The sequence below is a fragment of the Physeter macrocephalus genome, chromosome 2 (assembly GCF_002837175.3).
Source record: "Physeter macrocephalus isolate SW-GA chromosome 2, ASM283717v5, whole genome shotgun sequence".
Taxonomy (NCBI): domain Eukaryota; kingdom Metazoa; phylum Chordata; class Mammalia; order Artiodactyla; family Physeteridae; genus Physeter; species Physeter macrocephalus.
The window spans coordinates 82,402,376-82,430,242 of NC_041215.1; the positions used below are offsets into that span (position 1 = coordinate 82,402,376).

At 40.6% G+C, this 27,867-nt stretch overlaps 1 protein-coding gene across 16 annotated transcripts in view; it reads right to left on the reverse strand.

Moving 5' to 3' along the window:
• LOC102992546 (uncharacterized) overlaps positions 1-27,867 on the reverse strand; it is a 127,494-nt gene that overhangs the window by 25,653 nt on the left and 73,974 nt on the right. For 6 of the 16 annotated variants that reach the window (XR_008618762.1, XR_008618757.1, XR_008618763.1 and 3 more), the window contains one exon: positions 11,437-11,623. The exons of 1 other annotated variant lie outside the window; for it this stretch is intronic. Coding sequence is in view for 1 of the 15 variants with exons in the window: in XM_055088789.1 (XP_054944764.1) it covers positions 11,437-11,623; positions 15,835-15,885 (238 nt within the window). In the remaining 14 variants the exon portion in view is untranslated. Of the gene's footprint in view, positions 1-3,948; positions 4,203-6,139; positions 6,228-8,271; positions 8,347-8,699; positions 8,786-11,436; positions 11,624-15,834; positions 15,886-27,867 lie in introns of those variants that run through there. 9 more of the 16 variants (XM_055088785.1, XR_008618764.1, XR_003676975.2 and 6 more) reach the window with 9 other exon arrangements.

Below are 27,867 nucleotides of genomic sequence, written 5' to 3' on the forward strand. Positions count from 1 at the left end.
AGCCTGTGGAGAAGGTAATGTTGTTGGGAAGAGCAGAAGGGGCTTCTTTCTACTCTAAGGAGAGCTTGGAGGAGCTCTCCTAGGGACTTGACACTTCCTGAGTAATATTCAGGCAGCAGCCCTTTTTAGCTGGCAAATGCTCTACAGTTTGCAACCTCAGGTCATTCCAGAGAATGAACCTTTTGAAATAAACACAGAGGAATGGGACCTTTTATTATCTCCAGATGGGACTGTGCAGGCTTGGAAGCTGTAGAAGTAGTTCTGCTATGCCCGGATCACACTTTTCTTATCTTCCAAAAGGAAAGAAATTTCCTTTCACTGAGAAGTGGTAAATAGTGTTAATTAAAAAGCCAACTTGGATTAAATTCTGCAGATTGACCCCACCCTACCCAATCCATATTTTTCTGGTTTACATTTTATTTAACTTAGCATCCCTCTCATCTTTTTAAAATATGATACTAGGTTGAGTTGAAAATACACACACACACACACACACACACACACACACACGCACACGTAAAACTGTTGTTTTTGAGTAGTCGTTATCCGAGATTTAGATGTTATTTTATAGAACAAGGATGAAATCTGAAAGTGGAATGTCCTTTAGGGCATACTAGGAAAGGAAGTAGGTTAAAGCATATCTGTAGTATTTTTATTTTTCACTCTGTTACTGGTGGCCAGCTGGGCAGCTTCCACATAGAAGATGCCCAATAAACATTTATTGAATGAACTCCATACTTAAAAATTTTGGGGCTTCCCTGGTGGCGCAGTGGTTGCGCGTCTGCCTGCCGATGCAGGGGAACCGGGTTCGCGCCCCGGTCTGGGAGGATCCCGCGTGCCGCAGAGCGGCTGGGCCCGTGAGCCATGGCCGCTGAGGCTGCGCGTCCGGAGCCTGTGCTCCGCAACGGGAGAGGCCTCAGCAGAGGGAGGCCCGCGTACCGCAAAAAAAAAAAAAAAAAAAAATTTTGGTCTATAACATTATAAAATATAATTTCAAAATGGATGATGCCACCTATTGGTGAAGATAAAATGTAAAACGATCACTAACATAATAAGTTACTTTATGTTTCCCAATCATTTGTTACTTACTCCCATAGAGATTATAAGAATAATTGAGGAGCTGGAAGGAATAAATTGCTTGGTCCATACAGACATGAAGCACTGATGTTTTCAATTTGGTTGCTCTCTACTGGGTGCCTATTAAGTGCACAATACTTAGGAAGATGCTAGAGAAGTGAAGACATAGCCCCCGACTTCAAGGAGCATCTTATCTAGTTGGAAAGAAAAGACCTATCTCCTAAGAATAGTCAGCAAATAAAACAAAACAATAAATAACCTGACATTAAAATGCATGATGTTCATTCCATGTATATGGTTATATTTTATTTATTATATGCTAAACGTACTTTTGAGACTCACAGGGCAGAAATAAGTCTGTTTTGCTTACCACTTACCCCAGGACTAGCACATCACTTAGAAGACAATTGATAAACACTATTGAATAATTGAATAATTTAGGTCTCATGGTTAGATACACATAGTTTAGAGAATATTTTAAATCCTGACTGGCAAAATAGATCAGAAAATACATGTGAACACAGGAAGTCACATGGAGGAAGTGGGGTTTGAGTTCTGGAAAATCCCTCAAGGGATTTATAACCTAATACAGATGAAGCCATCAGTGTAGGGAGAGCTCTTGTAATCTTGGATTTGTGTTTGAACTGGAGATTTTTTGTGGTTTGCTGTGCCAACCCACGCTTTTTCCTCAGTCGATGACTGAGTTTTTGCTCAATCCTGGTGAAGTCCAAAAGCAAAGGAAAAGAAGAAGGCTGATAGTGGGTAGCTGCAAGGCTGTAAACATACATTTTACTCCTGAAGTCTTACGGGCATGTGGCCTAGAAAGGTTTTTTCTTTCTCTCTTCCTCCAGCCCAGCTATGTGCTTCAAAGTATTCCTATAATATTTGGTAATATATATCAAGAGTCATAAAATGGTCGAACCTTTTGATCTAGTACTTCTCCTTGTAAGAATGTATGCTAAGGATATAACCAGGAATGTGAACAAATGCTTTCTGGAACAAAGGGAAAAATCTATACTCAGTATGGAAGCAGTTAAGTTTTGCTACAGATTTAAGACAGTTCTCGCACGATATTAAAAAATATGGTGCATGTAGGTTATCCCTGAATGCAAGGATTACAGGTTGTTTTGATTTTACTCTAGTGTTAAGAAAGTCTTTGAAATTTAGTGGATGAAATTTAGCTCATCCATTCTGGTTATTTCTGCTTTCATTGTCTTTGACTAGACTACTTTACAACTCAGTAGAGAAAGAGGGTTAACATTTAGAAAATTGATAGTAGTGCAAATGTTTTCTGTCCATAGCTATGTAAACGATTTCTATTAATGTAATGCAAATGAATTTTGCCTGGTAGATAATATAAATCTCTGTATATTAAATCATTTGAACTGCCTATAACATCTTACTGGTTTCCTCAGTAATTGAGTTAAATAAAATCTTTCATGTGTGTTAATTTGATATTTACATGAGTCATGATTTTACCTTTTACCTAGCTTTTCAAAAGCTATCCTTTAACACTATATATTTCCTATATTCTAGATTTTCTACAATAAACATGTGTTGCCAATATTTAAAAAATATTTATTTATTTATTATGTTTGGCTGCGTCGGTCTTCGTTGCGGCATGAGGACTTCTCTCTAGTTGTGGCGGGCGGGCTACAGAGCGCATGGGCTCTGTAGTTGCAGCAAGTGGGCTTAGTTGCCCCACGGCATGTGGGATCTTAATTCCCCGACCAGAGATTGAACCCCTGTCCCCTGCATTGGAAGGCGGATTTTTAACCACTGGACAACCAGGGAAGTCCCTGTGTTGCCAACTTTTTAGTAAACTTTTAGTTTAAGTACATTATACATGCATATCAAATGAAAACATGCATGTTTTAACGAAGTATGTATGCATGCATACGTAAGTTTATAGCTCAACAAATTTTCACAAAATTAATACACCTATGTAACCAGTCTCCAGATCAAGGAACAGAACATTATTACCACCCCAGAAGTTGCCCTTGTGCGTCCCTCCTAGGCACTACTACTTCCCCACCAAAACAGACCTGACTTCTAACATCAGAGATTCATTTCCTCCAAACAGGAATTGAACCTGGGGCCCCGGCAGTGAGAATGCAGAGTCCTCACCACTGGACCGCCAGGGAATTCCCTGTTTAACTTTATATAAATGGAATCACATGGTGTATACTCATTTGTGCCTGGCTTCCTTTACTCACCACCATGTTCATGAGATTCATCCATGTTGTTGTATAAAGTTTTAGTTCCTTCATTCTCTCTGCTGTGTAGTGCTCCATTATGTGAATAAATTACAATTTATCTATGGGCATTCAGATTGTTTCTGGTTTGGGGCTATTACAAATAGTGTTGCCATGAATATTTGTGTACATATTTTTTGGTGAAAATATGAATACATTTCTGCCAACTGTCACATGTATTAATTTAAAATCTGAAAAAATAAACCTAAACTACAAAAAAAAATCAGTTTCCCTTTTTTTCTACATATCATTCCATCTAGATCAAATTCTTTTGATTAACAAATTCTTTTAACATGTAAATGTATTCCAGAAGAATTAATCCTCATTTATACCTTACTGTGAATTTCTATAATCCGATATTGAGATCAACAGCTAGTTGAGACGTTTCCACTGGTGCTGAAGGGTGTAAGGAAATCTGGGGTGAGGAAGAGGGAGAGGGAGATTTGGGTCTTACAGAAGGCAGTGAGTGTTGGGCCAGGTGGGAAGATGCAGTGACTTTTCCATTCACTCGAGGTCTTGGCTGTTTCCCTTTGAAAAGAATTGCTACAATAATTGTTAACATGATTTATTTTTTTAAAATAGTTTACAGTTGGCAAAGTGCTTTTATATTCATTACCTTGTTTGATCTTGCTCTCACAAGAAGGTTGGTATTTTCATAACTGTTCTTGTTTTAGATGCTAAATCTTAAAATTGGATATCACGGTTGGAGTGGTAGGTGAGGATATATTTCTTCCCCACTGAGGCCAGGCTCCATAATCTAAGCACATCTAGTTCATGCTCTCCAGGTCAATTTGGTACTCTCCATTCAGTCCCCATCTCAGAAGTAAGGAAAGAAGGAGGAATTAAAAAGAAGGAAGAGCCGAAAATATGTCTTCACCATCCGTAAAGCACAGCAGCAATCCTGCTGGTCAGACGACAGAGGAGGAGGCTATGGTGCAGGCCTCTGGTGCATGGAGGCGGAATGGGATTCACCTGAAAACTCCTGACAGATACTCTCTCCTGTGTCTTTTGCTTCAGTGCCCTGAGAAAGGATTAAGGCTGATCCATGCCAACCCCGTCAGTGGGCTCATCTAACTTGGCAAGCATATTGTTGTTGACAGCTTCCAGGTGTGTGTTTTCTTAGACATGGATTCCATACAAGAAAAATGCAATTCTTGTTGCCAAGGTATTTAACAAGTAAACAAGTTGCAAAATGTTAAAGGGGAACATAAAGATGTCTCCAGGCTTCCCACTGGCCTCATCAGGAACTGCTTGTCTGCCACTTCCCACACTAAACGGCCCAACAATTCTGCTGTAGATAGGGTGTGTTTTATCTTTTTTTCTTAATAAATGTTTGAAAATTTATTCTTTTTTAAATTTTATTTATTTATTTATTTATTTATGGCTGTGTTGGGTCTTCGTTTCTGTGAGAGGGCTTTCTCTAGTTGCGGCGAGCGGGGGCCACTCTTCATTGCGGTGCGCGGGCCTCTCACTGTCGTGGCCTCTCTTGTTGCGAAGCACAGGCTCCAGACGCGCAGGCTCAGTAGTTGTGGCTCACGGGCCTAGTTGCTCCGTGGCATGTGGGACCTTCCCAGACCAGGGCTCGAACCCGTGTCCCCTGCATTGGCAGGCAGATTCTCAACCACTGCACCACCAGGGAAGCCCTGAAAATTTATTCTTATACGTTAGGAGCCAGCACTGTATACCCAAAAGGCGCCTCTCATTTAATTTGCAGATTAAACAAATAGTATGATTCCCATTTTAAATCTATAAAAATAAAGGAGTCCAGGAGATTAAATAAATTGTTCTGCATCACATAACAAGTTATTAAAACTGTATTCCTAACTTGTAATTAGGTATCTATTCAAGTACCTATCCTCCACAAAGAACCCGTGGTCTTGAAGTCTCACTTTCTACAGATCAGAACAATTAACTGCAATCTGGTCAGGCTACCAGTTTTGGACACATTTCCACAGGGCTAGCCCTGCCTCGAGAGCAGGCAGCCCTAAGCTGCTTCTTATTCTCTACCTTTTAAGTATCCAAAGGATTTGGTTATTCCATAGGCCTCTGAGATAAATGCTTGATTATCCTTTCAGGATTTCAAAGCTGTCCTTCAGGGACAGCCTAACCCTGACTGCTCAATTTTGCAGGCAGAAACACAGATTAATCATCAGTATGTGAATTCCTTTTTACGCTATCTGAAGTTTCTTGGCTGGCTTTTCAACTTACGTAATAAAGGGGTAGCCTATTTAATGTTTCTTCTGCAAATGGCATTTTCTAAGTGTATTTCAAATTCTAAAAAAAATCTTTTTTTTACTGATGAATATAAATTTGAGTTTCTTAAAATTTAATGAAGCACTTTACACAAAGAAAAAGAAAAACAGTTGAAGGGCTAGTTATGAACAGCATTTGACACAGACTGGGATTGAGCGTTTTGTAAGGTAAGAAATTATGATGCCATGGTATCTTATCACTAAAAAGTGCTCCATGTGGGGCAGCAGGAGGGAATGAGATGGTTCTAAGAATAGAGTCATGAAATCTGGTTGCCTCTGTAAAAGACTAGGAGCCACTGGGTGCTCACCAGCCAGGTGAAGGTGGAATGAGAGCTACACATTCTGTTAAAAAAATTTTTTTTTAAATATAGTTCTCTTATTACAAAAGGAACACTTCCTTGTACTTCAAATAGAAAACATGACTAAGGAGAGAGGGGAAGAGAATAAAAAACATCTTAATACCACCACTGATTACTAATTTCTGCACTGGCTTTCCATAGTTTTGGGAATTAACTTCTAAATCAAGGGAGGAATGAGAATTACCCTTGAAAATACCTTATATCACTCAGTGTCAGAATAGAATGTTGCTTCCTCAGTTGAGCCCTTATGAAGTAGTTGTGTTAATAAGCCATGTTATTTAAGTCTAAATAAACAAATAAAAATAAAAGAATCTGTTAATACTAGAATCACATTCATCACGACCAGATACTACAAACATGAACAGTGCACAGGACCAGAAATGGTTCAAATTTACATCATCTTTTTCGGATTAACTTAGGGTTAAAGTTCAAGCTAACTGAAAGGCAGGTCAGGCAGAAATCATCATACGATTTAAAACATTCTCTCTTGTTCTCCTTCTCCTCTCTTTCTTCCCTTTCCCTCTTTCCTTTATTCTTTCTCTTTTGCCTTCTACCTTTACCAAATTTAGGTGAATCCTCATGAAGCTAAATGCAAAATGGTGTGGTGCTGCTGTATTAATACATTTGTATCTATCCTTCAATAACTTTTAAAGTTGCAAAAATACATACATACTAATTTAAAAATTCAACTAGTACAGAAAGTATAAAATAAAAAGTAAAAATCTTCTCTTCCCATTCTCATGTCTCATTCCTTAGCTTTCTTTCCACTTGAAGAGATGTAGGCAAGACCCAGAGTTGGGCTGGGGGTGAAATCAGGGGGTGTTCCTTTTTGCACTTTTATAAACTGTGTCGTTTGTGAGTGGGTCTGACCTAAAATCATTTTAGTGGGATTTGGAGAGCAAGAGGAGCTTAAATGCATGTGCTCATTCTACCATTTGAGTTAGAAGCCCTTTAAGGGCTTTGAAAACCACACTTACATTCACACATTTATTTATTTTACAAAATTGGAATCAATTGGTTGATTGGTCACCTGTGTTTGTCCTTAATAAATTTTAACATCTTATCATATGAATAAATATTTATCTATTACATTACTTTAAATATAAATAGTACACATTATATGGATGTATTTATTTAACTAAACTCTTATTGTTGGCTGCTTAGGTTGCTTTTACTATTTCTGTACGATGAACATAGCTTGGATGATCTACCCAGTAGCTCAATCTTTGCATTTATTCTTGATTACTCCCTAAGGATAGAATTCTAAAATTGAAATTCCTCACCAAAAGATACATACATTTTTTAAGGCCTTTGATTGTATGGGGGCACCTGCTGTTCTTACATTTTAACTGTGTAGTCTAGAAGTTAACAATGAATTTAGCTTGTTTTGTAGGGTGGGCCACTACTTCAAACTGCTTTCATGTCAAGATCTGCCTCATCTTTCTACGTGGGAGTTCCTACCATCAGGCTTATGGGGGTGGAAACATAATCCTCTCCTCCTATAAACTGGAGTGAGTCACTATCAGTTTTCCTTTCTCCACACTTACTGAGTCCATACATATCCCTGCTTTTTTTTTTTTTTTAAGAGGTGGAATCCAGCCTAAGGGATCCATTGGAGTGGAATTGGAAAAAAGCATCTGTTCTAGGCCATTCTTGCTTCCAGAATGGAAGTTACCTCATCTCTTAAACAAAGCCATCTTAAGATAAGCTATTACCTTAAGAGCTAACTTTAAAAATCTTAACGAATATAATGAAGTAAAAAACATCTACGCAAGTCTTTGAAACCGTTAGCAGTAAAAATGGTTATTATTTTTTAAAAAGTAATGACATGAACTTGGGATGGACAGTTATTTTGTCAGTAAGATCAATGTGGACTCTCTGACACCTGGGTAGATTCCCTACCTGATTTGTGTTCCTTCCCATTTGCACACTGGATGGCTTTCACAGAACTTTTCAGAACATAAAGAAAACCCAGCACATGGGCATGCACATACACACACACCCCCACCTACCCACGCTCCTCTTTCTCTTTGTCTTGCTATTGCTACTATCACACCACCAGCACCAAAGTCTAGCAATGGTTTTAAAATGTGTAATGTGGTCATTATGGCTGGTCAGGGCACTTACTAGGTTAAAAAGCAAAGGAAATATAAAAATGAATTTTCAAAATCTGTAGTGGCATATACTACTTTAAACATAAAGCACTTTCACACATCCGATGCGATCTTATAATTCTCCTATTAAATAGTTATTAAGACCCCATTTCACAAATAACAAAATTGAGATGGATGGAGGTTTAAAAATTCCTCAAGACAAACCTTGGAGTTATCTTTCATTTCAGTCCTTTCTCCTTCCTGCAGGTGCTGTGCTCAGGGATCTCATCCTACCGAAATTACTCTTAATCTAAGGAGGAAGCAACAAGATAAACTGATCTCTCTCTAGGGTTAGGGATTTTATGTTTCTTCTTACAAAGCCATGACATTCTGCCTTCCCTCAGGATCATGGACTGTTTGATCAGGCTCCTACATTTTGTGATTACTACATGACGAAATGGAGAAAATGGTGCCGATTTACTTTTCTCTAGGACTAAACTCATGGTCACAGAAATCTAGGATGAAATGTTCCAGTAAAACTAGTTCCCACAGTAGGTCATCTTACATTCAGCTAATTAGGGATTAATTTTCAGGAGATTCCAGATAAACAAGGGTAATTAGAACTTTGTAAAACACTGCTGTAAAGTCTTAAATGATCCCTACCAGAGATCTGTTTTCTCTGAAGTGGCTAGAGGCACTAATTTGCTCAAGTTGAGAACTGGTATCAGGACAGAGACATCTACCTCATTCTGAAAGAGTAAAGAATAGAGAAAACAACAGACGTTCCACTTAAAATGGTCAGGTTTACAAGTTAAGGTACCCAAGAAATGCAAAGAATGTAACATGGTTCATAATCAAGGACTGTAGTCAGATTCGTTTACAAAATTGTTTTTTGGGGAACATGTACATATTTTTCCATAAAAACCTTATATTTAGTGACTAGGTACCAGGTTCATCCATAAAATCTGTCAAAACTATATTGAGTCTATGGGACTTCCCTGGCGGTCTAGTGGTTGGGACTTCACCTTCCAGTGCAGGGGGTGCAGGTTCAATCCCTGGTTGGGGAGCTAGGATCCCACATGCCTCGTGGCCAAAAGGCCAAAACATGAAACAGAAGCAATGTTGTAACAAATTCAATAAAGACTTTAAAAATGGTCCACATCAAAAAAATCCTTTAAAAAACAAACTATATTGAGTCTAAAATGGCACTTTCAATTTCCCAAAGATTCCATCCTTATCCTAATCCCTGTGGAAGCGTGAGTGAACGCTGGGAAATTGACACTTGAGACCCACTGAACCCTGAGGGGGACTGTGGGTGGAGGTGGGACCCTCAGAAGGATCAGTAGTTCTCAGATGAGCATAAGAGGAAACATATGCTACTTCTGGGAGATGACCCAGTTGAAAGGGCCATCAAAAACAACAATAGCTGTTCATATATCTGAGTCCCAAGTGTCAAATCAATGGTTAGTGATTGAAGCACTTAGGTTTCTTTCTAATTAAGTTAAATTCCGTTTGTGTTTCCTATGAAAGGGACTCTTGTATTTCTTTCCTCCCCATCCCATTCAGTCATCAGAACTTGTGTTGGACACATAGCTGGTGCCTACAAATACTCGCTTCATAAATTGAATAAGAAGATTAACTAAGATGACTGGCAAACCTTGGTGTGATGGATCTTTGCAAAGAAAAATTCTGGAGGCAAGTGGAGATGATAATAAGAGGTTTGTCTAAGATCTGAGAGGCAAAGCAAGGGTGGGCAAATGGATTATTAATGAGCATTCACACGAAAGAGTAAAGGGAGTCAATCCACAGCAAAAGCTTCACCACTAACAAGAAGCGAGGGCTTTAGGCATGTTATCTAACCTCAATGTCCTCATTCATAAAATGTAGATAATAATAGCAATTATCATATAGGGTTACTATGGAAATTAAGTAGGACAATACGTATAGAATAATTAGAAGAGTGCCTGGCAAATAAGAATTGGGAGAACCTAGGGGCAATTGCTGCCAGGTGCATCTATGCAGATGGTCAGATCTCTAGGGAACCCAGAAACAACAGAAGATTCCTAGACATAAGGGGGCCAGGGGACCCCTACAATGTATATCAGTCTTGGCCTTATCACTGTGAACTAATTAAAGACCAGCTAAGATACTCACCCTGTTCCAGAAGCCTTGGCACTATGTAAGATCCTGAAATTGTATAGCATGGCTTGAAATGACCATTTCAGTATGACCTGAAATGACCAGTGCTATTTTCCTAAGGACCCAGAGATATAGGGGCATGAAATAAAAATTGAGTTGAATAATAAAAAAGTCGTATTTCACAACCCACTTCAGCTATTATTATTAGGGAACCAAAGGATATATCCAAATGTCAAAGGAAAGAGCAGGGATTCAGGCACAAGGCAGTGGAGAAGAATTTTGCTCTAGATGCATTTTATTGTTCCAGGGGCCACCCCGTAATTTCTAAAGGAGGATCCTATACAGAGAAAGCTGGTTGTAGGGAGTTTGTTTCAAAACCTCCTTTGTATAATACCTTACATCAGATTGAGGCATCAGTTGTTCCACATGAAAAAAATTGCCTGAAGTGGTTGTGCCTCTAAGTGGGGAGAGGTAGGGTGATGGAGCTTGTTTAACCCACCTAGGAGAACTCGCTTTCTCCTCAAGCCTTTTATTTACTTTTTCCAGTTTTATTGAGATATAATGACATATATCTGTACAAGTTTAAGGTGTACTGCATGATGGTTTGATTTACATATATTGTGAAATGATTACCACAATACGTTTAGTCACCATGCATCATCTCATGTAGATACAATCAAGGGAAAAAGCAGAAAAAACCTTTTTTTCCTTGTGACACGAACTCTTAGAATTTACTCTCTTAACTATTTTCCTATATATTATACAGCAGGGTTAACTATAGTCATCATATTGTACATTACATACTTATTTATCTTATAACTGAAAGTTTGTACCTTTTGACCACCTTCCTTAAATTTCTCCTCCCCTGGCTCAACCCGTTCTGGTAACCACAAGTCTGATCTCTTTTTCTAAGAGTTTTTTTTTTTTAAGATTCCACATACAAGTGAGATCATGCAGTTTTGTCTCTCTCTGACATATTTTACTTACCACAATGCCTTCAAGGTCCATATTATTGTACATGGCAGGATTTCCTCTTTCTTATGGCTGAATAATATTCTGCTATACACACACACACACACACACACACACATATATAATATATCTCACAACTTCTTTATCCATTCATCCACTGATGGACGCTGAGGTTGTTTCCATGTCCTCAAGCCTTTTAGAACAATATTCCATACCTGACCACACTTTCTTAGATTGGATAATAACACTACAAATCTTTAAAAGTATTCTAAAATTCACATTTACTCACCAAGACTCACCTTGGGCTTCTTTTCATTTATTTGAAAGCAGATCAATTCTTGCTGTAAGTTTTGAAAAAGAACACAGTGCTCTTGCAAAAATGATGACATTCCAAGAGGTAGGGTAAGGAAGAAGAGGCGAAGCAACTGCTTGAAGTGGACTGTTGCCATTAGGGAGGTGTGGAATCTGGAAAATCGCTATCACAGAAAGTCATATTGAAAAGAGGTTCAGTAAAACTCATGGTTTGGAGCTCCATGTTTTACAGTATAAAAACTCGCCTAGGTTAACTGTGTTAGGTATGGCCTCTTGGCACTCAGCTTCATTTTCACCAACTTCTATAGATACCCCATCCCCATTGCACAGCATTATAGGAGTTAGAAGGCTCAAAACTATATTTCCTACCTTTCATCATATACAGAAATCAGTATCAGATGAATTATAAATCTAAATGTCAACAGTAAAACAAGCTTTCACAAGAAAATATAGGAGAATACCTTTACGACCTTGGAGTCAGCAGTCTTAAACTGGATACTCACAAAATAAATAGACCATAAAGGAAAACCTCTGATGAACTGAACTACCTCAAAATTATGAACATCTTCATCAAAAGATACTATTAAAGGAGTGAAAAAACAAGCTGCAGAGAGGCCAAAGGTGTTTCCGATGCATATACCCAACAAAAGACTCATATTCTGAATAAAGAACCACAAAGAACAAGAAAAAGTCAGACAAGCCAACAGAAAATTGGGCGAAAGACTTGGACAGGCACTTCATGGAAGAGGATATCCAAATGGCCAATAAATATAAGAAAAGGTGCTTCACTTGTTAGACATCAGGTAAATAAAAACTAAAACCACAATATGATTTCAATACATTGCATTAGCCTTTCAACAGAATGACTAAAATGTAAAAGATGGAAAATATAAATTTTGGTAAGGATGTCGCACATCCATTACTTTGGAAAACGGTTTGGCAATATCTACTTGAGCTAAGTGTATGTATCTCCTATAACCCAGAAATTCTATTCTTATATATCTAACTGAAATGCATACATATGTTATTTTCATAGCAGCACTATTTGTAATAACCAAACTGGAAACAATCCAAATGTCCATCTGCAGTAGAATACATAAATGTTGTTATATTCATCCAATGGAACACAATACAGCAATGAAAATGAAGGTACAATTGCTACACGCAACATGGACAAATCTCACAAAAATAATGCTGAGTGAAAAAAGTCAGTTATGGGGCTTCCCTGGTGGCGCAGTGCTTGAGAGTCCGCCTGCCGATGCAGGGGACACGGGTTCATGCCCCAGTCTGGGAAGATCCCACATGCCACTGGGTGGCTGGGCCCGTGAGCCATGGTCACTGAGCCTGCGCGTCCGGAGCCTGTGCTCCACAACGGGAGAGGCCACAACAGTGAGAGGCCCGCATACCGCAAAAAAAAAAAAAAAAAAAGAAAAAGAAAAACGTCAGTTACAAAAGAGTACATATCATATTATTCCACTTTGTATAAGGTTCAAAAATAGGCAAAATTGCTCTATGATGTTGGAAGCCAAAATTGCAGTTAACTTCAGGGAGGATAATGCCTAGAAAAGAGCATAAGGGGTGCTTCTGGGTGCTAGGAATTTCCATCTCCTCATCTGGGTGCTGGTTACATGGGTATGTTCACTTTAGGAAAGTTCATCAAGCTGACTAATTGTGATTTGTGCATTTTTCTGTGTGTATGTTATACTTCAATAAATATTGACTTATAGCTAAAAAACTATGACTATATAAACTAGATTTTACCAGTCAGATATAACGAAGTGAGATGTAGAAGGTAAAAGGAAGACGGGTGCTATTTTCCCTACCTGTTAGTTTTCCCTGTTAGTTGTTGATGTGTATGCTGTATTAGAAATAATTTTCAGTGGCTAGACTTTCTCTGCCTCCATGTTGTCACCACCTCCATTGGTAAGAACTGGCTGTGGTATTGGCAGGGGTCTCCATAGGTTTCTTTTTTTTTTTTCAATTTAATTAATTTAATTTTATTTATTTTATCTTTGGCTGTGTTAGGTCTTCGTTGCGGTGCACGGGCTTTTCTCTGGTTGCAGTTAGCAGGGGCTAATATTTGTTGTGGTGCACAGGCTTCTCCTTGCGGTGGCTTCTCTTGTTGAGGAGCATGGGCTCTAGGCACGTGGGCTTCAGTAGTCTTGGCACAGGGGCACAGTAGTTGTGGCTTGCGGGCTCTAAAGCACAGGCTCAGTAGCTCAGTAGTTTGTGGCACATGGACTTAGTTGCTCCGCGGCATGTGTGATCCTCCTGGACCAGGGCTCAAACCTGTGTCCCCTGAATTGGCAGGTGGACTCTTAACCACTGTGCCACCAGGGAAGCCCTAGCTGTCCCTTTCTTTTGGTTATACTCCCAGGTTCACACTTGCTTATCTATCCAAAGCCCTGCACTGCTGACTCAAGTTTAGCTTATGGTCCAAGGCCAGTATCATGTTATTATTAGCCAAAATTTTCCATGGATTGAGGTAGACTTGTAGAAAATTGAAAAATAAAACTTTTCAGCCATAAGTAAGAGTTTTTACCTGGCCCTCCAATACACAACAATACCTAATACAACAGCTTATAAACAATGAGAATCAGCAGCCTAAAGAAAAATGAGCTAATAAGTGAAGAGAGATTATTGAATTGTGGAATTGTACCGTTAGAAGGGACTTAGAAATTGTCTATATATACGAGGAAACTGAAGCTCAGATGTGTACCCAGGCTTCTAGTCAGGGCTTATTCTGAATACTCTTGCTGCTCAAGGTGTGGCCCTCAGACCAGCATCATCAGTACCACCTGGGAACCTGTTAGAAACGCAGAATCTCAGGCCTCAAGACCCACGAAATCAGAATCTGCATTTTAACAAGACCCCCAGGTGATTTGTGTGCATGTTAAAATTTGAGGAGATACAGGCAAAAGCACCACGGGCTCTTGTTCTATTATTTAAAATCTTGCCTAAATTATATTGCACAGAAAAACCTGATCTCTTTTGGGCAAGACCTGTTGTTATTATAGGTCTTAGTCTAATAGATTATTTTGAATAGCTGGATTAAAGAAAAAGACAAGCTCTCTCTAATGATTTCTGGAAGAAGAGGGCATCTATTTGAGCTGTGCTAGTTTTTAATGTACCCATGCAGATTTTAATCCACTAGAAAAATTAATAGCCTATTTGGTAGTAGCATGTCCTGCAAAAATAAGTGCAATAAAATGAAAGTATTTAAATGGATATTTAAACTATGCAGTCATCAGTGATTTAGTTTTCAATTACACAAAGGTAATTACACTAGAACCTACCTCATTCACCCTTCCGTGAGAAAATGCTGGAGTGTTGTAATAAGCTGATGCTTTCAGACAATGAGTGATCTCCACTCCTTGTTGGCTAGGACCTGAATTCATTTACTGTAAGCAGTTTAGGGTGTACGCAAGAATATAAATGATGGAAACATCCTTTGTGACCCTTCTGACAAATGAAGTCTCATCACTATTAAGGGTGCATGTGAGGCCACAGGCTCTCAGATTGGGGAGGGCTCACACAGCACGCAGATTTGGCTCGTGAGAAAGGAGCGGGACTGTGGCAAAGGGGAGCTCCCCAGCTGGGCTCTTCCTATGACACTGGTTCTCAAAGTTCGAGTGCAGAGGGCTTCTGGGGTTCTGGTCATGTTTTATTTCTTGATCTGGGTGTTGGTTTCATGCGTGTCTTCCGCTTATGAAAATTCACTGAGCTGTTCACTTATAATAAATACACTTTGCTATGTGTATGTTATACTGCAATAAAAAATTCCAAAGTGCAGAAAGTTACAGTTACGTAAGAGCAGATTTCTCTCCTCTCTCCCTCCTATTCAGATGCAGTTGATCTATGTTCCTTACTTTGAGAAACACTGCCTAGAGCAATCCAGGGGCTACAATCAGGGAAAACTGATGACCAAGCTTCATTTACCCAACATATTCATAGAGGTGGATAAGTAAAACCAAACAAGTTATAATGCCTAGTGCAGGGTGTAATATTAATACATTCTTCTGGTCTTCATAACATCCTTGGGAGGACAATATTATCTCCACAGTACAGATGAGGCAAATGGCACCCATAGAGGAGGCTGAGCCAAGAGGCCATGTCAGGTCTATAAGACCAAAGCCTATCTTATTTTCCCCAGCACCACTGCTGGGCAGCTTGAAAGAGTAAATAAGTCACAAGGACAGCCTGAGGGAGTGAGAGTGACAGAGAAAGAACACTGAATTCTTTGCCAAGGTAGTGGATAGTCATTAAGGGCAGACTGCAAATAGGAACCTCTGGTCTTTTTAGAATCTTCTGGTAAGTAGATGGCAGTTTCTCAGAGGCAATGCCCTAAGGCCACACTCATGGGATCTCTAATTACCTGGAGAGGGTCCTGGACCACGTCCCAAACTTGGCTGAATATCAGAATCACCTTGGGAAGATTTGAAACATACAGATTCATCAGCTCTACCCTAGAGATCCAGATTCAGTACATTTGGGATGAGGCCTAAAAAGCTCTTTAAAAACCACCCCAGATAGTCCTTATGATCAGCTGGGCTTGGGAACCACTATTGTAGTCATGGCTGACCACATACGGAGTTAGACCTGAACTGACCTTGGTAGTAGCTCATCACAAGCCAACCAGGGGAAAGCAAAGGGCCCATTATGGTTGCCCTCAAGCTGAATAAATGTAACCAAATGTCAGGCCAAGAAGCAAAGCAGAATAAAAGGAACCTTGCTATCATGAGATGGAAAAATGTGGCTAGTTTAGGCCTGCAAATAAAAGGCTTGCACCTGTTGTGTCCCAGGTATTACACTTAACTAGAATTCTTCCCCCTAGCCTGTTCACAAGGAGAGCATCTAAAGGTTTAAAAAAATTTTTAATTTTACCTTTTTAAAAAATTGAGATATAACTGACATATAATATTAGTTTTTAAATATTATATTAGTTTTTAAAAGTATTATACAAAGGGAGTCAGAAGGCACAAACTTCCACTTATAAAATAAATTAGTCATGGATATGTAATGTACAGCAGGGTGACTATAGTTAATAATATTGGAAAAAAAATAAAAGTAAAGCAATTTAATATCTGACCTCAGTATGAAATACTTGGTCTAGGTTTTTACTTTAGAAATTTGAAAATTGTGAACAGAGTAAAAACAGACTTTGCAAAATTTCAGGAGACAGTATTGCAAAGGTGACAAAATCCAAGGGCACCTTCCCCCACCCCAGCAATCTGAACTGGTTTATTCTATATTTAAATTATGACCTTGAACAACCTAGACTTCCATTTGACCCTAGTGCTTACTGGTGAAAGTACAGAGGTGATTATGTGCAGTCAATAACTTCCCTATCTCATCTGTCAACCAGAATAAATAGCTAAAACTGATAAGTTGATAAAGTGCTTTTTTTTTTATTGGAGAGTTAATAACTTACTCTAAAGTAGACTTTAATTACTGGACCTTGCTAACAACTGACATATGAATTAATTACTTTAAATCACTGCCAAGTTTAATCCCCATACAAGTTTAAAGGAGAACTTCACAGCACTCAAACCTAGGGGAAATATTAATGATATAAATGATAGAGCACAATTAAATCTATTATTGATTGCTATAAATGGGAAGAAAATACAGTGAACAATAAAATAAGCCTACAATCAGAGCTAATCAGATTTATGAAAACCATCTCAATTCAAAACATGTTCTCATCCTAAATCCTTGTCTCATTTGAGGAACAACCCTTGTTACTCATTTATGAGATTAGAGTCCCATGTTTTATTTCTTTCCACATGTGGAAGTGGGGTAGAGATCTTTTAGCCAAGAAATACATTCTGGGCCTGAACACTAGATAGCTGATTGATTGCTACGAATTTTATTAAAAAGTTAATATTACTCTTCTGGATAAAAGAAAGAAAAAAGGAGGGCAAAAAGGGGGAAATTAGAACATGTACCCAAGAGATTAAGGAGATCCTTTGTGTGACCTCAGTTTCCCAGTTTATCTAGCTTTCTGTTTTCTATCTGGGTGAAATACCTCTAACGGGAAAGAATGTTTTAGCCGCAAGTAGAATTTTCTAAATGGCTCTAGGGGAACAAAACAATTGTTAAAATGCTTCTATTCTGAACTTTTTGATTTAAAAGTGTCATAGTAACCTGAGACGTGACCTATTACTTATCCTTTTAGAAAAGAAATTATAGATATTAGGAAAAAAGGTTAAAGAGTTTAAAAACTCTTACACACACTTATGGTCAGTTGGTTTTTTTTTAATTTTATTTTTTATGGTCAGTTGGTTTTTTGACAAGGGTTCCAAAATAATCCAATGAGGAAAGAATAGTCTTTTCAACAAAAGGTTTGGGACAACTGGATATCACATGCAAAAGGATGTAATTAGACCTTTACCTCGCACCAAATACAAAAATTAACCCCCCAAAAGCAAAGACTGAAATGTAAAAGCTAAACTATAAGAGTTTAGAAGAAAACCCAGGCATAAATCTATAACTTTAGTCAACGGCTCATTAGATATAACACCAAAAGTACAAGCAAAAAAAGAAAACAGATAAATTTGACTTCATCAAAATCAAAAACTTTTGTGTTTCAAAGGACACCAGCAAGAAACCTATAGAAGGCAAGAAAAGATTTGCAAATCATATATCTGATATGAGATTTGTATCTAGAATACATAAAAAAATTTAAACGCAACAATAAAAGACAACCCGGGCTTCCCTGGTGACGCAGTGGTTGAGAGTCCACCTGCCAATGCAGGGGACACGGGTTCGTGCCCTGGTATGGGAAGATCCCACATGCCGTGGAGCGGCTGGGCCCATGAGCCATGGCCGCTGTGCCTGCGCGGCCGGAGCCTGTGCTCCACAACGGGAGAGGCCACAACGGTGAGAGGCCCGCGTAACGCAAAAAAAAGACAACTCAATTTAAGAACGGGCAAAAGATCTGAATATACATTTCTCCTAACAAGATATACAAATGGCCAATAAGCACATGAAAAGATGCACGACATCATAAGCCTTCAGGAAAATGGCAATCACAATCACAACGATTTCCCTCACACCCACTAGGCTGGCTATAATAAAAAAGACAGATATTAACAAGTGTTGGTGAGGGACTGGAGAAATTTGAACCTTCATGCATTGCTAGTGGAAATGTAAAATGTAGCCAATTAGGAAAACAGTCTGGCCTTATCAAAAGGCTTTAGCCTTTTATAGGTATATAACCAATTCCCTTTTTAGGTATATAACCCAAGGTAAATGAAATCAAATGTCCACACAAAAACTTGTACACAAATGTTCATAATAGCACTATTCATAACATCTAAAAAGTAGAAACAGCTCAAGTTCCATCAACTGATAAATGGATAAATAAAATATGTTATATCCATACAATGGAATATTATTCAGCAATAGAAAGGAAGTGCTGATACATACTGAAATATGAATGAACCTTGAAAACATTAAGCTAAGGGACTTCCCTGGTGGTACAGTGGTTAAGAATCCTCCTGCCAATGCAGGGGACACAGGTTCAAGCCCTGGTCCGGGAAGATCCCACATGACACAGAGCAACTAAGCCCGTGCGCCACAACTACTGAGCCTGAGCTCTAGAGCCCACGAGCCACAACTGCTGAGCCTGTGTGCCACAACTACTGAAGCCCGCGTGCCTAGAGCCTGTGCTCTGCAACAAGAGAAGCCACCGCAATGAGAAGCCCACGCACTGCAATGAACAGTAACCCCTGCTCGCCTCAACTAGAGAAAGCCCACTAGCAGCAATGAAGACCCAATGCAGCCAAAAATAAATAAATAAGTTAATAAATTTAAAAAAAGAAAAATTAGAGAAAGGGCTGAGGCTACAAAAACTTTTTAGAAATCCAGACAGGATTTTAAATGGATTTTTATTTTTCACCATCCTGGGATATGATTTGGACCTAACTAGATGTCAAATAAACTTAGAATAATAATTTTGTAGAGCTGTTCTTCACAATGGGCAAATAATACATTGTTGGAGCCAGGACTACCCCTGACATTTGAGAAACCAAGGGAAAGTACAAATGGAGGTCTGTATCCCATGTCTAACTATGTAAAATTATAAATAAAATATGTTCTATTTTCCTAATTTGATAACTCTATCTTCCTAATGATCTGAAGACCAAGTCTGAATGTATAATTTTTGAACTCCTTGGAGTCCTGCAATAAGACATGGAGGCACGGGGTGAGCTGGACCCCAGGCTGAAGCTGCCCCTCTTCTCTTCCCACCCCTGGCTCTGATGGAGAAGGGCCCCTCCTGCAGAAGTGTATATGCCCCGGCCCAAACATCCACACTGTGCACATCCCCTGGTGACCTTCAGGCTGAGGAGTGAGTGTACTAGTGGCATGGTCTGTCCTTGAGAGGATGGGAACGGGAAGGAAGTGTAGGCAGGCCTGGAAAGCGAGCTTGGGGCATTTGGGCAAAGAATTCTGAAATGGTCCAAGGTACCCAGAGTGTGGTCTAGAGGGAATCAATGTGGGTTCTGAGAGGGGTACAGCCAGGAAGGGTTAGAGCAGGGCCCTCCAAAAGCTGAAAAGCTATATCAGCAGGAGTCCAGGACATTCTGGAATGTGATAATTAGCCTAAAACACAGAATCCTGGCACATACCTCAGGCCTGCTTTAGCAGGAGGAAGGAGGCCAGATCAAGCTTGTTCAGACAGGGAAGATGGATCATGCCTCACTTGCCCTGGAGGGTTCACAGAAGCTTATTGATTCCTGGCAAAGCAGAACAGCCCAACCTGGGAGAGTCTGCCCAGATTTGAATGCTGGTTTAGTTAATGATTTAAAGGGGCATTCACCTTTTTATTTTATGGGGAAAATGTCTGGAAGATTCTGGTGTTATTTTTATCAGGGCCACTGAACCCTCCGTTTGTCCTCCTTGTAGTGAGCCCTGCTACCTCACCACCGCTGTTCTCATAGCACCAAGGACCCATCAGCCCTGCTTGTCTTCCCCACAGCTTTTTACCAGTGCTGATGATTTCAGCAATAATCCTGATAAGTGCCCTTATTCCCCTGGTCCTTCATCCACTCCTATCTTTGTACTCTCCATGCCAAACGAAATCCACCACGTGCTTTCTGTTTCTGCTGTAAAGCAGAAGATGTTGCTACGGAAAATTTAGAAATCTGATCCAAGCCAATGTCAGCTGACTGTTCCAGCTGAGCCCTCACTACCAACAGGTAATTGTCTGATTTTTTCAATCAAGACAGGTGCTTTCCCACCACATTTTCTTCATCTTTCCTGCAGTCCCACCTCCTGCAATATCACTCCCATCTTGCTTGATGGAAGAGATCAAGATTCTACAATGTCAGCTTCCTCTTTCTGATTTTTCTCTGCTAAGAAATATTTAAACAAGATATTTCCTTTTCTCCTTCCCTCTCATTTCAGAGGAAGAAGGGAACCCTTTCCTTTCTAGGTTTTTCTTCTTGGGTCCTGGAATCTGTGGATTCCTACTCCCTGCAAACATACATGGTCCCTTCTCTGTTCTATATCCTTTGTTTCTTAGTATGCTGGTTTTCTTACTTACTCTTCACTACAACAAAACATCCAATTCCTTGGGCCCTCCTCTACTCCGCCCCGCACCCAGCAGTCTGTCAGCGCCTCCTGACTCACTTCTATCACTACTGAGCCTAGCTGCCATTGCCTGTCACTCCGAACGTTTCTTCGTGGCATCATCAATATCCCCTTGCCACTTGGCCCTTCTGCCCCAGCAGATCTTCCCAGAAAATTCCAAGTCTTGGATCAATCCACCACCAATTTTCTCAGCTCTTACCATTAATAACCCAAGTCATTAAAGAAAATCATGCAATTATGTGGACTCGTGTCAACAGCAATTTTGGTCTGTTGCCTCAGTTATACTCTTGAGAGATAATAATCCTTATAGTTGTCCTTCCTTGCTTAATCCCCTCTCTTACTTCTCTTGGTAATAAATAGAATCCTATGGCATTCTCAATTCTACACTTTCACTCACTGTCTTCCAGTCATTTATTTCCTTCCCTTCCCTACCTCCCTTCCTCCCTTCCTCCCTTCTTTCCTTCCTTCCTCTCACTTTCTCTTTCTTTCACATACACCAATACCTGGGATGTACCTTATATTCTTCTTTCTTTTCTCTTCCACCCCAATCTAATCAGTAACCACATCCTGTTGATCTTCCCTCCAAAACATTATACCCTCTCCTCTTTATTTTGTCATTTTCTTAATTCAGGCCTTCACCATCTCTGCCTGGTCTTTTTCAATTGTCTCCTAAATGGCATTCACTGATACCAGCCTCATCTCTCTCCAATTCATACTGAATAGTCTTCTCAGAGGGATAGTTTCTTAGGGAAGGGAAGGGTGAGTTGTGGTGGGGGAGGAAGGAAGAGTCAAAGGAGAGCAAGACCCAAAATTTGGAAGCTAAAGAAGGACACTGAGGGGAGAATAGAAATGCTTACACTCAAACCCTCTCCTCTGTCTCTCCATAAAAATTTCAGTCAAATCTACATTGCTTACCTCTTCTTTGTGGAGTTGACTTGCCTTTATCTGGCTTGTGTGTTCAGTTATTCTTCATTCATTCACTTATTTCTTATTTAACAATTATTTACTGAGCTCCTACCATATGCTAGGTGCTGGAGGGTGAACAGTGATCCAGACAGACACAGTCTTGCCTTAAAAGCATTTATAGTCTAGTGGGAGAGCAGACAAATAAAACAAACTAAAATGCAATAAGTGCTATGACATGAGAAGGTTATGGGAGTGCCTGGAAGGGACACATCAAAGTCAGGGGTAGAGGGAGGTCAAAGAGGACTTCCCTAGGGAGGTAGCATTTAACTGGAGACCACAGGAATGTGGAGGAATTAGCCAGGTGTAGGGAAAAGATGGAGAAAATCTTCTAGGAATGTGAGAAAATCCAGAGGCAAAAGAGGGGATGGTGAGCCCAAGGAACTGAAAGAAGAGGGGAAATTGTTGGAAATAAGGTGGGAGAGGTAAACTGGGGACAGAGCTTAACTTCAAGTCAAGTTTAAAAGTTTACACTTTATTCTAAAGGCAATGGGAAACTACAGATGGTCTTTTAGCAGGTGAATGACCTGATAAGATTTATGATTTTCAAAGAATATGTGACAGGATGATATGTGAAAGTATTAATGGAATGTACTCTCTCTGCTCATCTCTCTCCTTGGGCTCTGAGCTACCAGCCTGCACCTGTCACCTCACCAACACACACACACACACACACACACACACACACACACACTCACCAGACTCTTTTGTTAGTAGAGTGAAAAGCACATTTGAGGAGGCAGTCTGCTGCTGAGAGAGACCCAGACTCCACACTACAAAATTCAAATACAAAAGGTTCTGCACTTTAATTCAGAGATTAAACTAATGAGATAAACAATTCACACAAATGCATAAATGTGAATTGATTTTTTTCCCCTCCGTGCTGGGAGGGGAGAAGAAATGACCTGGCTTGGAAAGGAGATGTGTTGGACAAAAGGAAGAAATGTTCCTGGATTGCTTGCTGGGGTTGCAGGAAAGTGGCTGACCCTTTGAGAAGTGAAGCTACACGGGACCTGCATGTGCACCCAGCCAACCCATCACCACCCATCAGAGCCAGCAGGGTCCCAAACCTAGAGGGCACAGGAGGCCCTGCCCATGTGGAGAGGATAAAAAACAGAAGCGTTAGCAGCTGGTGTCAGCATGAGGACCACCCCAGATGAGACTAAATGGGTAGTTCCCACTCCATCGCCATATGCAGCCAATCAGACATGAACGACCATCCCCTTCTCCACTTCCCTTGGGTAGTCAACCCAAGGAGACCCAAGACTAAGAGGCAGGAAGAGGGGAAAGAAGGTCTGAAATTGAATTCTAAACTGAAATACTTATATAATCTCAGTTTCTGCCAAATCACTGAATTTACTTGAGAGAATCTAGATTAAGTTGTCTGCCAGGAAGAAGGCTGGAGGTTCAGATTCAGACATTAAATTGACTCTAGGAAAAAATGTTTCATTTTTGCATACCTGAGTGTTTGGAGATTCTTGTATCTGTGAAATTCCTTGCTTGTTTACAATCACATGGCTACTGTGTGGGGAATGGTTTGAGAGGAAGAATAAAAACAGAGACACCAGGGTTAGGTGAGGCATGATGGTGGCAGAGAGGAAGGAGATAAGCAAAAGGATAAGGGAAATAGAATCAAGAGTTCATGGTGACACAGTTGGACATGAGAGATGATGGAAAGAATGTAGTCAGGATGATACACAAATTTCTGGCTGCATAAATGAGTCCAAGGTAGTGCTCGCCACTCAGGGGAAATTCAGGAGGAGATACAGGTTTGAAGAGGAAATTAGTTAAGTTTAAGATGTCCATGGAACTTGTAGGTGGGGCTGACTAAAAGGTAGCTATCTGGGTCTGAAGCTCAAGAGAAAGGTCTGGTGTAGATAGTCATATCTAGGAGCATGTAGGTAGTGTGATAGATGCCCAGGAAAGAGAAAGTATACAGAAGGAGGACATGCCAGAGGCCGCTTAAGGTCAAATAAAAAGAGAACTGAAAAGTGTCCCTTGAATTTAGATGCATGGAGATCACTGCTTATCTTGGAGAAAGTGATTTTATAAAGTGAGTAGAGACAACTTCTACAAGAAGTTTAGCTGGCAAGGGGAAGAGAGGGCTGTGGATGGAGGGGAATGTGGCTTTTTTTAACCTGAGAGGGAAGGAGCCAATATGGAGGAAGAGGTTGACTATAAAGATAAGAGTGAGAAGGAATAACTGAGAGTGAGGTCAATGAGAAGTCAGGAGGAGATGGGATCTAGGGCACAGGTCAAGAGATGGGCCTTAGATGGGGAGAAGAAACTTTCTTATAATAAGAAGCAGGATGGGTAAAGATGCAAGTAAGTTTATAGGTTGCCATGGAAAACTGAGGCTGCTCACATCTGATAACTTTTATTTCCCCTCACCTTGATAAGTGGGAAATAAAATCACAAACAGAGAATGTAGAGAGGGCAGGCATGGAGGTTTGGAGAGAGGAGAATTCTTGACATAGCCCCTCTGGGGACTCAGAAAGAAAGAGTAAGCAGGTCAGGGGAATGTGATAGGATCACAGGCCACACCAAAGTCCCACCTGATGTTGCCGAACATGAATTTAGGGTGTCTATGTATGTGGCTTTCTCCAGCAGTGTCCAGCAGCCCAAAGGAATGGTCCAAGCAGACAACTGGATTCAAGGTATATGTTCTAAGTCTTGTCAGGCAGATGAAACAGAAGAGTAATGGGGCAATAGAGTTGAGGACACTGGTCAAAGGCTAATGGTATGAAGCATGGTCCTTCCTGGGTAGAGAAGGAAAAGTAGACAGCTAGTGGATGATAAATACGGAGAGAGAAAAAAACCGGAAAGATTCTACTTTTGGAAAACTGATAGAGTGAAAATAACCAAGTGAGAAAATTGGAGGAAGAGAAAGTCATAGGTTCAGAGGTGCTGTGGTTTCTTTCTTTTTTTTTTTTTGCTCTGCTGGGTGGCTTGCGGGGATCTTAGTTCCCTGACCAGGGATCGAACCCGGACCATGGCAGTGAAAGCGCCAAGTCGTAACCACCGGACCACCAGGCAATTCCCAGTGCTGTGGTTTCTCTATGACAAAGTCTGGGAGTGACCATGGGATTGAGTGATTGAAACAGAATGGAAAATGTAATTGGAAATGGAATCAAGGAACTGAGAGGTCAAGAATGTCTCATGGACATACCAAATGGGCCAGATTGTTGGCAGAATCTGGAATGAAAAGGAATACTGTGGGCCCATTGCTAATGACTTCAATAAATAAAGGGTATGACCAGCCAGTCAGAAGATGACAGCTGGAGTACAGAGTGTGGCATAATGGCTATGTTGCCTGGGTCTCAGAGGGCAGAGAACTGAGACCCATGGAAATGGGTGTGTATGATAGAAAGGACCTGACCCGGCAGCCTCCACTTGTGAGGGCTGCAGAGGAAGCACTGTGCCTGGGGTAAAGCCAGCTTTCTAAGGGAAGAGGATAGGGGTATCAGGGGCTTTGTTGATGATGCAATGGGATTCCAGGGGTCACAGAGGAAAAATGAAGGAGAAAAGGGAGGAGTGGAACACTGAGTCAGGTATAAGGATGAGCGTTCCTAAGAGGATAACTCATTGAAAAGGGCTCTCTCTTGGGCATAGATCAGGGATATCAGGGGTCTGAGGGATGGTAGTTTGGCAGCTGCATTGATGCAGGAGAATTAATAGGTCAGACCTCTCGGGATTCAGCTTTGTCCTGGGTGTGTCACACCTCCAAGATTCATGGGTGTCTGGAAGGAATGAGTTGGGTCTTGCCTCCAGAAAATGGCTATAGTTGAGGGCTGCTGGTTGGCAGTTCTGGATGGTGTGGGATGTTATGACCCTTGTGACCTACGTAAGCCAGTGGCTGGGTGATACTCAACATCCCAGCTTTCTTCACTCCCTCATATTCTGCACTATCTCAGTACCTCTATGCCTGTTCATTTTAGGGCTTGGTTTTGTTTCTAAACGTAGAGCCGAGGGAAAAGCATTCAGTAACCTTAGAGCACCAGGAGATGTTTTGGGAAAAGCAGATAGCCTGACTCATCACAGCATTAACTAATTTCAACCCAAGGAGTATCAAAGAGTACTCCTTCAAGGAAAGATGCAGTGTTCAGAGTAATTTCCTAGAATGGTTGCTTTCATTTAAAAAAAAAAAAAAAGGAGATTTGTTCAAGATGGCAGAGTAGAAGGATGTGCACTCACTCCCTCTTGTGAGAGCACCAGAATCACAACTGCTGAACAATAATCGACAGGAAGACACTGGAACTCACCAAAAAAGATACCCCACATCCAAAGACAAAGGAGAAGCCACAATGAGAAGGTAGGAGGGGCACAATCACAATAAAATCAAATCTCAGGAGCTTTCCTGGTGGTGCAGTGGTTAAGAATCCGCCTGCCAATGCAGGGACACAGGTTCGAGCCCTGGTCCGGGAAGATCCCACATGCCGTGGAGCAACTAAGCCCGTGCGCTACAACTACTGAGCCTGAGCTCTAGAGCCCACGTGCCACAACTACTGAAGCCCATGTGCCTAGAGCCCATGCTCCGCAACAAGAGAAGCCACTGCAACAAGAAGCTCGCGCGCTTGAGAGGCCCATGTACCGCAAAAAAAAAAAAAAAAAAAAAAATCAAATCTCATAACTGCTGGGTGGGTGACTCACAAACTGGAGAACACTTATACCACAGAAGTCCACCCGCTGGAGTGAAGGTTCTGAGCCCCATGTCAGGCTTCCCAACCTGAGGGTCCAGCAATGGGAGGAGGAATTCCTAGAGAATCAGACTATGAAGCCTAACGGGATTTGACTGCAGGACTTCGACAGGACTGGGGGAAACAGAGACTTCACTCTTGGAGGGTACACACAAAGTAGTGTGTGCATCAGGACGCAGGGGAAGAGGCAGTGATCCCATAGGAGACTGAACCAGACCTACCTGCTAGTGTTGGAGGGTCTCCTGCAGAGGCAGGGGGTGATTATAGTCAAAACCTTCCCTAACATGGGAAAGGAAATAGCCACCCAAGTCTAGGAAGCGCAGAGAGTCCCAGGCAGGACAAACCCAAGGAGAAACACGGCGAGACACATAGTAATCAAACTGACAAAAATTAAAGACAAAGAAAAATTATTGAAAGCAACAAGGGAAAAACAACAAATAACATACAAGGGAACTCCCATAAGGTTAAAGAAGGGAGTGGCATGATATATTTAAAGTGATGAAAGGGAAAAACTTACAACCAAGGTTACTCTACCCGGCAAGGATCTCATTCAGATTCAATGGAGAAATTAAAAGCTTTACAGACAAGCAAAAGCTAACCAGATGAAGGAAAAAGATAAAACCCCAGAAAAACAACTAAATGAAGTGGAGATAAGAAACCTTCCAGAAAGAGAATTCAGAATAATGATAGTGAAGATGATCCAGGACCTCGGAAAAAGAATGGAGGCAGAGATCGAGAAGCTGCAAGAAATGTTTCACAAAGACCTAGAAGAATTAAAGAAGAAACAAACAGAGATGAACAATACAATAACTGAAATGAAAAACACACTAGAAGGAATCAGTAGCAGAATAACTGAGGCAGAAGAACGGATAAGTGACCGGGAAGACAGAATGGTGGAATTCACAGATGCAGAACAGAATAAAGAAAAAGAATGAAAAGAAATGAAGACAACCTAAGAGACCTCTGGGACAACATTAAATGCAACAACATTCGCATTATAGGGGTCCCAGAAGGAGAAGAGCACAAGAAAGGGCAAGAGAAAATATTTGAAGAGATTATAGTCGAAAACTTCCCTAACATGGGAAAGGAAATAGCCACCCAAGTCCAGGAAGTGCAGAGAGTCCCATACAGGATAAACCCAAGGAGAAACA